General features: G+C 45.6%; 1 protein-coding gene across 1 annotated transcript; it reads left to right on the top strand.

Annotated features, from left to right (window-relative positions):
• Positions 1-4,639: 4,639 nt before the first annotated feature.
• LOC125537529 (protein LONGIFOLIA 1-like) lies at positions 4,640-10,604 on the top strand. Its single transcript, XM_048700847.1, has 5 exons — positions 4,640-5,169; positions 6,222-6,289; positions 6,378-8,450; positions 8,792-8,942; positions 9,536-10,604. The coding sequence occupies exons 1-5, from the start codon at positions 5,022-5,024 to the stop codon at positions 10,315-10,317; spliced, it is 3,222 nt and encodes a 1,073-aa protein (XP_048556804.1). The 5' UTR covers positions 4,640-5,021; the 3' UTR covers positions 10,318-10,604.
• The last annotated feature ends 286 nt before the right edge of the window (positions 10,605-10,890 follow it).

Raw genomic sequence — 10,890 nt, 5'->3', positions numbered from 1 at the left:
TCTCAATCAAAGGATGAGGAGACCTGACCTACCACGCGGATGCGGATGCGGTGCACAACAACACACTGCTGATCTGCTCTTCATAGGGCTCACATGGGTCATGTGGCTGTGGGTGGGGAAGCTTCTGATTGCGCAGAAAGAAAGAAAACTATGGAGCATCGTGCCAGCCTTACTTGTGCAGACAAGTCTTTTGTTTCTTTCAAGTTCCAACATGCTTGCTTGGTACTGTACTTTGGGGATGGGGCTTATTGGTGGGGGTAGAGATGCCTCTTGTCCTGGATAACTTTGCTACTAGCTGCCATTGCTATTGCTACTAACTTTCTCCCCCATGTGGCGCAGTTGTAATTCTCCCTGCCTTTTTGCTTCTTCTCTTATTTATCAGGCCATGTCCAAATCTAACTCATAATCATATGTCTCTACATTCTGCAAAAAGATAAAAATCTCACCCTCTGATAGTGATTACTCACCATTACCCTTGTACTTATAATAATTATCACGCTGTGGTGAATAAGCCAATGATCATGGCAGGGTCAATGATCGTGAGGTCCCAGCCCAACATTTGAATGGAGCAGAATTGACAGGCATGCAGTGTGCATCTGACCTTGCAAATGTTGCAGTGAGTTGAAGAATAATGTACTGTATCTACCAGCTAGAAGTAAGGCTCTTTCAGCTTTATAGCAAGGAATCAATCAAATGAATGCCGCATCATGAATGATTCCTGCCCCAAAAAGCAATAAAAAGTTAAAGATGAGGACAAGCATCAGATCTTGCCTACTGCTAGCATGATTTCTTACCCACTATAATTTTTTTTACTCCGTGCAGCTAAGCAAGCAGTACCCCTTCCAGAATCAAATTTGCCTTACTGTACCAGCTGTTACAGGTCCCTAAACAATTGCAGGTTGGTGAATGGTGAGTGTGTCTGGCCAGGACGGTCATGTGTTTGGTGCTACCACATACCTAAAGGTGTGCTCTTCTGTTCACCTGCAAAACATTACTTTAATTATATACTGTTAATGAATACAGCACAATAGTAATTCTGATTGCAAAACACATTACGGCTTTGTATCAGTTATTAGGAGCTGTGAAGGGGTCCTCCATGGAATTGATGAATATGGATGAGGTATCTCTCTCAACCCTAGATGCTCATCAGTGATTTTAAATGATTAGAATATTATCATCTTAGACTGAATCATGCTAGCATCAATGAGCTATTATTATTATTGCCCAGAACAGTTCAGGAAAAGTTAGTCTGCCTCTTTCGGATAATCTGGTACACTGTCAAAATAACCCCTCACCTAACAGCAGAATTAAACTGTGGTCCGGAAGTTTGATTGCCATCAAAACCTAATAAATATCCTAACTGTAAACGGCGCCAAAAAGAGCAGTTGGTTACAAGACACAAATACAGTTAGGTAACTGGCAAATCGCATCTGATTTCGCTGAAATATAAATTGCCTCTGTACCCAGATCCTAGTCCCACTCCATACTGCATGTATACTCCATGGGGGAATATCCGGTGCACAGAACTCTCGTAGCACAGTTTAAAATATTTGATAATTTCTGAAAACAAATTAGCACATTAAAATCAATAGTCCAAACATAGTTCAGAAAACAAAAATAACAAATTCAACATTGAAAGTACTCCCTCTGTCCGGAATTATTTGTCGCAGAAATGGATGTATCTAGGCGTATTTTAGTTATAGATAAATCCATTTTTATCCATTTCCGTGACGAGTAATTCGGGGCGGAGGGAGTACTATATAGCATAGGTTGGGCTTTATTTTGACCCATTATCATCATATTATTGTCAAATTTGTCATTTTTTTATCTCGAGCAATGTTTTAACTTTTGATATGAAATTTTGTGACAACATGTATTAATGTTCTGTCGATGTGCTATTTTTTTTGTTCAGACTTGTTGAAACATTTTAAAATGTGTTACAACATTCGATGCATCCATAGCACCACAAGGATGGGTGCACCGGATACATTCCTACATGTGTAAGAGCAACTCTAGCAGAGTCACCATAGGTGTGATCCTCATATGGGATATGGAGCGTGCTACATATGCATTTGGTTCGTTCCATTTTTGCCCTTCGTCGTCGAGGTCGGGGATGACATTTTCAAGCGGGGTAAGGCCCAATATGGCGCGATTTGTCTCGGTGAATGTCACCATCCCCATGTCAAATGTGCCATCTGGAACTACACGTTCGGTCCCTCTTGGCCTTTAATGCCTGCCTTGCAGTGGTGTGCTTGAAGATTTCACCGAGGCCGATAGCCTAGGTGTAGACGGTGTTGCGCTCATCCTATGCCTCCTTAACAATGAGGTGACAGTGAGCATGCGGTGGCCGATTGAGCTGCTTGGGCGAGCTCTCTCCTCCTTCTTGTATGGGATCTGCACATAGTCGTGCTGGATATTCTACTAAATGGAGTGTGTTTTGGGATTCCAATCCGGACAGTCATTGCGGGCAGGATCTGCATGTGCGCCCTCCAGCACATAATGATGATCCTCCTCCTTCCGCTTGCTCCTCGTCCATCATCCGCTCCTCTTCCGCCGAAAGCGGCACCGAATCCGACCGCAGGGGAAGCGACATGGTGACGGAAGTTAAGTGGGGGTGAGGGTGGAGGTCAGGAAAATGGAGGTTGTGGGTGGCGGGAAAATGTGGCTGATGAGTGAGGTGAGCTATTCAGACATAATGACAACCATTTTACAATCATGGGTGGCGGGCGACACGAAAACGTGGCAGACGGCGGGAAAATGTGACAGGAAATGTGGCGGCGACGACCACGGGCAGTTGCCACATGGCAGCCGCCATAAATTGGCACGACTCCCGATGCCATGGGCGTCTGTTCCATTGTCAGAGAGAGAAGATGGGTAGCGTAGGAGGTTGAGAAGGGAGGTGAAACTACCCTCCTGCGCGAGCTGTTGGTGGATGGCGCGCCCTCCAAACCAACGCCCCGTAACTTCCAAATATGAAGGCTCGCAGACTTGTTATAGAGCGTCCACCATAAATTATGACGATCCGGGACCGGACGACAACTCTGTAAGAGTGGCCTTTTCGACCAAAAACACCTTGTCCGCTAGACACGCTCTAAGGTACTCCCTCTATTCATAAATATAAGACGTTTTAAAGACTTATGTCAAGTGTCTAAAACATAAACATGAACAGAGGGAGTATTTGTTATCTTTTTCTACAGATAAATACCACTCCCTCTGGTCTATCCATAGATACAACCATTTGAGCGACAAGTATTATGGATCGGAGAGAGTAATAGTTCGGATTTCCATGCTTATCAGTTCCTTGTGTTAGGTCAATCCTTGGACGCAAATGTGGACCAAATGCTGCTGCTAGTCATCCATAGTTAAAACAGGTTGCAAAACCGAAAATGCCAATAACTAGTAATAGTACGTGGGAGGGTACTTTGATCATTTCATTCGCCCAAGAGTCCATGTCATCCGTCCCTTAATTTATTCAGCTTGCTGCAACTTGCTCAACAGTCTGAGTCTGAACCAAATGAAAAGAAGCGGTCTGAATCTCTTTGAAGGAAAAACAAAAAAAAGATGATAAAAGGAGAAGGAAAAAAAAGAGAGGTGCAGATTAAAAGGAGAAGAAATGGTGTGACAGACAGACATAGAGATAGATGACTGCCCTGCAGCCTGCAACAGAGCAGAGTGTGCAATGCAATGCAATGCATGCTTCAACGCCAAGAATTGCTGCTGGTTTGGTTTTCTCATGACGCACGGATCCACACCATGAATGCGGTGTTGTTAGTTGGCCCTGCCCTGCCCTGCCCTGTCCTGGCACTCACATTGAATGCGTCCTTGACCCGAAGACGCACCAGGCCAGACGGATGATTTCATTCGCAGCCCCCCACTAATTTTTGGACAAAGCACAGCTAATGGTTGCAAGAAGACGCTGTCAGATTTAGCATCGTCTTCTTCTTCCTCCTCACCCAACCCAACCCTACTGACGAGTAGTCCTACTCGGTTTGGAAGGAGACACGTTTTTACCCAACCCAGCGACCAAACTCTTCACTTCCCCATGGCCGTGGGCACTTGCAAAATGACAAACTGATGTTGACTCGTTCTCAGGGGCGATTCTACCGGGGGAGGGCTTTAACAGGCTCAAGCCCCTCTTCTAAAATTTGTTTCTATTACTAGTTTTAAGACCCAGCCCAACTACTTGCAGGCCCAATCCAACACATATTTGCATGACCCAGGCAGCCCAGCCCGCCCTTTATTTTTTTCTAGATTCGTCACTGCTCCTTCTCACATACACATACACATACACATACACACACATACACATACACATACAGAGAGATGAGAGAGAGGAGATGGACAAGTGGACAAGCATCTCTCTCTCATGGTGATGGTGGGTACAGGGACTTGGAGCGGCACATGGGGTGCTGAGAAAGAGAACAAGGAACCCCCGCCCCGTGCCCACCAGCTAGAGGCCACATCTCCTAATAGTTAGTTAGGTGGTTTGGTTTAGTTTAGTTTAGTTTATACACTGCCTGGAACGGAATGCCAGGTCCCAGTACAGTACAAGTACCCAAGTATACATATACGTCAGTCCTCCTTAACTGCATTTACCAGGACACCAGTAGTACTACTCACATTCTGGTAAAACGACCGGGTTAACAATGGCCCCCTCCTCCCCATTCTCATCCTCGCAACTCTTCCTTCCTTCCTTCCTTCCTTCCTTGTACAACTACTAGCGCTCCGCGTAGCGACTCCCAGTCCCAGTCGCAGCCATAGAGATAGAGCAGCCGAGCAGCAAAAACAAGACGTCCACCCTCCATCAGCTACCTCGAGTCCCAGAGCGGTGAGGGCGGCCATGCCCCTCACGCTCACAACATCTCCTTCTCTCCCTCTGGGCTGGCTCCCCTCCTTACAAGAAAACACCATGATTGAGCTACCACACTGCTGAGCTGGTAGCAAGGACCGCCGCTCGGTTTGCTTTGCTACTCCTCCTCCTCCTCCCTGCATTTTGGGGGTTTGGAAGAGGGGAGGAGGCGATGCCGGCCAAGTACCTGCAGGCGCTGGGAGAGGACAGGCGGCCGGACCTGCACCGCCAGATCGGCTGCGTCACCGGGATCCTGCAGGCCTTCGACCGCCGCTACCCCATCGCCGCCCACCACTCCCACAAGAGGCTTCTCCCCCCAGGTTACCATCTTCTCCTTCCTTCCTTCCTTCCTTCCCGCCGCACCTGCTCCGGCTTCTGCTTCTGCTTGCTTGCTCCAAACATGCATGGATTCATTCCGTCTCACCAATTCCTTGAAGCAATTGCGTTAATGTTCGTATGCCACCGTGGTATGATACGATAGATCAGGGCTCTGCTTTTGGAAGATAGATAGATCAGGGCTCTGCTTTAGTATGGTCTCACCACATGCTCCTGTTTTTTCGGCCTTCTTTCTTTCCACATTGAATCGCTAGGTGCTGCTGCCGATTGCCGAGATCTACTGTAGCCTTTTCCCCCTTTTTTGGGCGAGCCACCCAGATGCAGGAATTTAATTACTACTACCTACTTTAATATAGTAGGGTGGAGGCGGAGGGAAGTTTATTTCTGAATGAAATCTTTACTTCAGAATATTTTTTTTATCTGCACCGGCGCTGATTAGCCGGAAATTGGTCCCGGACGGCCGACAAAATATGTCACTATGTCATGCAGACAGATTAGACCCTGCTTCCGATAATAAAATCTAGTATCCGTAAACAGTTTTGCTAAGTCTCACTCGACGTTATGTCTGCTATAGTCCTTCGATTTTGCATGGAGATTCGTACAAAAAAAAATTCTTGAGTTTTTTCTTTTTCTTCTTATACTATATCACTTGACTAAGACTTGGTTAAGTCTTAGTTGAGTGAGACCTAGCCACACCCGTCTGTAAATGTTGACAACAATGAAAATGATTCCTCAAATTGGAAGAGGATTCTTTTCACAAAAAAAGTTTATATTTGGACAACGAATGACACTGACAATTTCTTCTTCTTTGGTGATAGTTCCTACTAGAAATGTGTAGTGTATATTTAGACAACAATGACAGTGACATTTTGTTTCTCTTCTTTTATAATGCAACAGTATTGATCAACTTTTTCCTCTTGCTCGGGCCATGTATTTTTTCCATAAGAAGCAATATTTCCCTCTTTTCCTTTTTGAGGATTCAATGCATTTGTTTAGGCTGGCTCACCATTGAAAAATGTTTCACTTACTAAAACAGGCAATGCACTGTCAAGCAGCCCGAGCGTAGGGGAAGAGCGCACCAGATACGGACCCCAGATTGTTCTCGTGAGTCTCACTTGTCAATGTAAATGTACTCTTTCAACAGGCTTCCAGCCTTTCACAATTTTACTGACTTGCTGCAATCTGTATTCAGGACAAGAACTTCAGTAAAAGCTGGATCGAAAATCAAAGAGCAACGTCAACAATGGAGACCTCATCATCATCATGTTCATCGTTTTCCTCCCTTGATGGCAATAGGTCAACACAACAGGACCTATCCTCAACTGATCGGATGCTATTTCCGGAGAAACCATTCAAGTGCTCGCCGAGGCTCAAGAGCTCGCCTGAGAGTGACAATGGACCGGACTACCTCCTGGATGATACCCTCACCAACACGCCCTCAGCTCAATCCAGCCACCCGACTCTTGGTATAAGAAATCTGGTAAAGGATTCGATTTATAGAGATACTCGTGATTTGTCAGCCAGAACTTCCACAACGGAAGCAGTGGCAGATCACACATACAACCGTGGAGATCCAGCAACATGCTTGGATGAGTCCCCTAGCAGTGATATCCAAGGAAAGAGCAAGGGAACCATGGACATCAACGAGTCGCTCCGGGTGCTGGCCAAGCTCAGGGAGTCCTCTTGGAGTCCATCTGAATCTGGCCACCAACCAAGGCTGTCTTACGATGCTCCTCGGTTCTCATATGACGGGAGGGAATCGGCATCAAAACGTAGGGAGATGCCAAGATTGTCGCTGGACATCAAGGAAGGCCCTCTTAGGACCCGTGAAATGGACTCGCGGCCGAAGCCGAACATGGATGACACAGAAAGGAGTATCAGTTTCGGTTCTGATAAAGAATCCAATGCAGAGATCCAGAAAGAACAACCAGCAGCCTCTAAGCGTCTTCCAAGTGTCGTAGCAAAACTCATGGGTTTGGAGGAGTTGCCTGAGCCCAGCGACAACAAGGTGATATCACCACAGGCACCCAAATCAGTTCAAGAGAGGAAGCAAGAACATATACTGCTCCCTTTGAGCCTCTCCTCGCATAATGAGCCTGCTCGTAGGCAACACAGGAATCTGGATGCAACAATCAGGAATGTTCCTAACTCTAAGTTCCCAGCTGAAACTGCACCTTGGAAGCAGGAAAGGATCGTGCTACCGAGAAAATTGCCAAAAGGGTCCAAGGGGGCTCATGGAAAAGAGCAACCTGCTGCATCAGTTTACAGTGAGATAGAGAAACGACTCAATGACCTTGATTTTCAGCACTCAAACAAGGACCTGAGGGCACTCAAGCAGATCCTGGACTCGATGCAAGCAAAAGGACTGTTGCAGAACAAGAAACGTGAGGAAGCATCAATGCTCAAGTTATATGATGATGACTACAATAACCAAGAGGTGACTGATGCTAATCCGAGACTGAGCTGTAACACAAACTCCAATCAGATATCTGAAGGGGCCCCATCGCCATCAATGGAAGAAGAGAGCATTGCAGAAAAATTCTTTAAATCTCCTATTGTGATCATGAAGCCTGCAAATTCTGCAGACTTGTTAGGTGACGCAGATCCTCCTGTTGTTCCATTGAGGGGGCTCTCAGATTTACCGCAGCTGCGGACAGTCAATAGCACTGATAAAAGGAAAATGCCAAAGATCAATAGGGCAGCTGTTGAGCAACGTCTGAAATCTAGTCCAGCGGCGCCTGCTTCTCAACCCCTTGCTTCTGATAGGAGACCAAATGGAAGAAATGAAGTGATGAGCAGGAAACAGAAGTCTAGTTCGCAGTTGATGACTGAGAGCTCATCCAGAAGACAGCAGTTACCAAGAGACAATAATGGAATGCTAAAGCATAAAAACTCCACTAGCCCCAGATTACCACAGAAAAAGCTCGACATGGAGCGAAGGTCTAGATTGCCTGTTCCTTCTCCTGAGGCTAACAAGAACCAAAGGCAATCTGTGGATAAGAGTCACTTGGATACAGTATCACCCAGAAGCAAAGTTAGAAGAAAGCTTGCTCAAGGTGAAGATGGTCATCAAAATGTTGCAAAGAGCAGGACAAGAAGTCTTAACCAGCAAGGCGATGATATGTCTTTAATGTCGGATGGCAGTATGAGTGTTGTATCAGAGCTGGACATAGAAGTAACAAGTGCTGACAGATCTGCAGAAGTTAATGCATCGAGCTTCCAGCAAGGCAATCAAACTCCATTAGGAAGGAATCCACAAAAAGTGGTAAGCTATTTCTTCTTTCAAATTATCCTTCCATTCATCGAGAAAAGGTGTATTGGCTGTGTGCATCGTATGAGTGATGCAGAGGCCGGGTTTATCCCCTTTTCGGAAATATTTTTTTCGAGAAAAGGTGTATATTTCAAAGTTGTATTGGTGTGAAGATAGTATTATAATTTTTTTGCGACAAGATAACAATTGCTAATTCATCTTCATAAAACCGCAAAGATGCAAAAAGGATCTACATAGCAAACCCACCAGTCTGCTTTAATACTGAAGACTTGAAATATTACTAGTGCTCCATGCCACTTTTCTAATTATTCTTATGGTATTCATCTGTTGTTCAGAAAACCTTTTATGATGCAAACAAGGACCTGTCATCTATGGATCATGCAGCAGCTATCCCTGAGCGGCCAAGTCCAGTCTCTGTCTTGGACTATTCATTTGACCAGGAGAATTTTTTCCGTACCGGCAAGACCTCAAATTCACCTAATGTTGGTAAGATCAGCTAGTTCGCCAGCTTTGCTAACTTTGTTTCTTGACCATATAAACTTTTATTTTGAAAAGGAGGATCACCCCCGGCCTGTGCATCTGAATGATTCATGCAGCCATATTATTAAGCAAAAGGTCCCATGGAAACTGTGTTCCTTTAAAATACTCCCTCCGTCCGGAAATACTTGTCGGAGAAATGGATGTATCTAGATGTATTTTAGTTCTACATACATGTATTTTTTATCCATTTCTATGGCAAGTATTTCCAGACGGAGAAAGTAGAAAACTTGACTTTTGTTAGCGATAAAATGGAAAGATCTTAAAAGTTGTTCACTTTACTTCCTACTTCGGCATTTCAATCTCCCTAGGCCGGGGGATCATGAATCTCGTGATGTATACTCACTATCATGCTTGTTGGATGTATATGTGCAACCGATAGTTCTTTTGCACAGCGCTAGTACCTTGGTCCACAGATAGAACTTCATGTTTACATGGTGGCATCTTTTGACCTGGATGTGGATTGATAGTGTAATGGCATATATGACTGGTGGATATTGGGTGTTTTCCAGTGGCTAATTTTTTTTCCTTGGAACTCTCAGATGATCAGCGACATCCATCAGATGCAAAGCCAACAAAGCCCACTGCTCAGTCCGAGAACAACAAGCTCGCAAATGTAGCGAGCCTTCTTCAGAAGCTCCAGCAATTGACTGTAAGCAAGGATGACGATGAGGCCCCTCCTGTGGATCACATTGCTTTCTTGTGTGAGACACAAATTCCGGACCACCGCTATGTGTCGGAGATCCTATTGGCCTCAGGCCTTCTGATGAAAGACCTAGGCACGGGCCTGTCGCAAATCCAGCTCCACGCCTCCGGCTACCCCATCAACCCTGACTTGTTCCTCGTGCTGGAGCAACGCAAGTCCGGATGGACCTCCAAACCTGAGGGCTTCCATCAAAGCAGAAGGTCCGACGACCCCAAGAGAGCTCACCGGAAGCTAATGTTCGATGCCGTGAACATGCTCCTCCTTGACAAGTTTGAGAAAGAAACCTCGGTCCATGCGGCTAGCTCGCTCACCGGAGCCAGGGAGGTGTCCAGCGGTCAGCAGCTGGTGAAGGCCATTTGCTCAGAGATCGAGTACCTGAAGACGGAGAGATCGCGGATGTGCCAGGAGAAGAGCAGCAGTGTGATACCTGACGCAGAGATCCTGCACAGGCTGGAAGGGTGGACGACGAGCTTCGGCCAGCAGCAGCTCCCTGGGATGATACTGGAGATCGAGAGGTCAATATTCAAGGAGCTCGTCGACGAGGTGGTTCGTGGCGAGGCTGCCGACGGACCACAGGCAAGGGCTGGCAGGCGCGGCAGGAGGCGCCTCTTCGCTTGACTTGAGTTGTCTCAAGATTTGGCTTGTCTGAAGAGAGGAGGTAAATAGGCTGGCGGGCTGTGTGAGGATTGAGTGTGGGCGAAACATGCATCTCAAGTAGGAGTGCATGTTTCGGACACCTACCTTGTTATTCCAAATGTTAACTTATATATAGTTGTTTTTAAACCAGACGGCGTTTCTCTCTGGAATTTAATTGTGTGTGATTCTGAACTCAAATAATTGCATGGATTTCGTAATTTGAAATAGTGTATAAACGGGTGCATATGAAAAACACCCGGACAAAGAAAGACAATTATAAGTGTGTGTGTGTGTGTGTGATCAGATGTTTGCTGTACAAAGCCCACATTGATCACCTCTGTACAGATTTTCTCAAATACATTTGGGATTTCACTGTGGTACATTTCCAGTTCAAAACCCTTTGCACCTACCACAAGTTTCATTAATCCAAACTCTCACGTTATAATAATCTAAATTCTTGTGAATATACCATCAGAATTCAGAATTGTGGGCATTTTCTATGAAAGTGCTGTTGTTCTCACATGAGCTCGGGTGGACAGTAAATTTTTTATGAAA

This window comes from Triticum urartu, chromosome 2 (genome assembly GCF_003073215.2).
Source record: "Triticum urartu cultivar G1812 chromosome 2, Tu2.1, whole genome shotgun sequence".
NCBI lineage: Eukaryota > Viridiplantae > Streptophyta > Magnoliopsida > Poales > Poaceae > Triticum > Triticum urartu.
The sequence above is the reverse complement of the archived record's forward strand: the minus strand, read 5'-3'. Positions and strand labels throughout refer to the sequence as shown.

What these genes read in the sequence shown, in the direction of transcription:
- LOC125537529 (XM_048700847.1), top strand. Translation starts at nt 5,022, where the DNA reads ATGCCGGCCAAGTACCTGCAGGCGCTGGGAGAGGACAGGCGGCCGGAC. An exon ending in CAAGAGGCTTCTCCCCCCAG is followed by an intron (nt 5,170 to 6,221) that starts GTTACCATCTTC and finishes TTACTAAAACAG; the next exon opens with GCAATGCACTGTCAAGCAGC. An exon ending in CTCAAATTCACCTAATGTTG is followed by an intron (nt 8,943 to 9,535) that starts GTAAGATCAGCT and finishes TGGAACTCTCAG; the next exon opens with ATGATCAGCGACATCCATCA.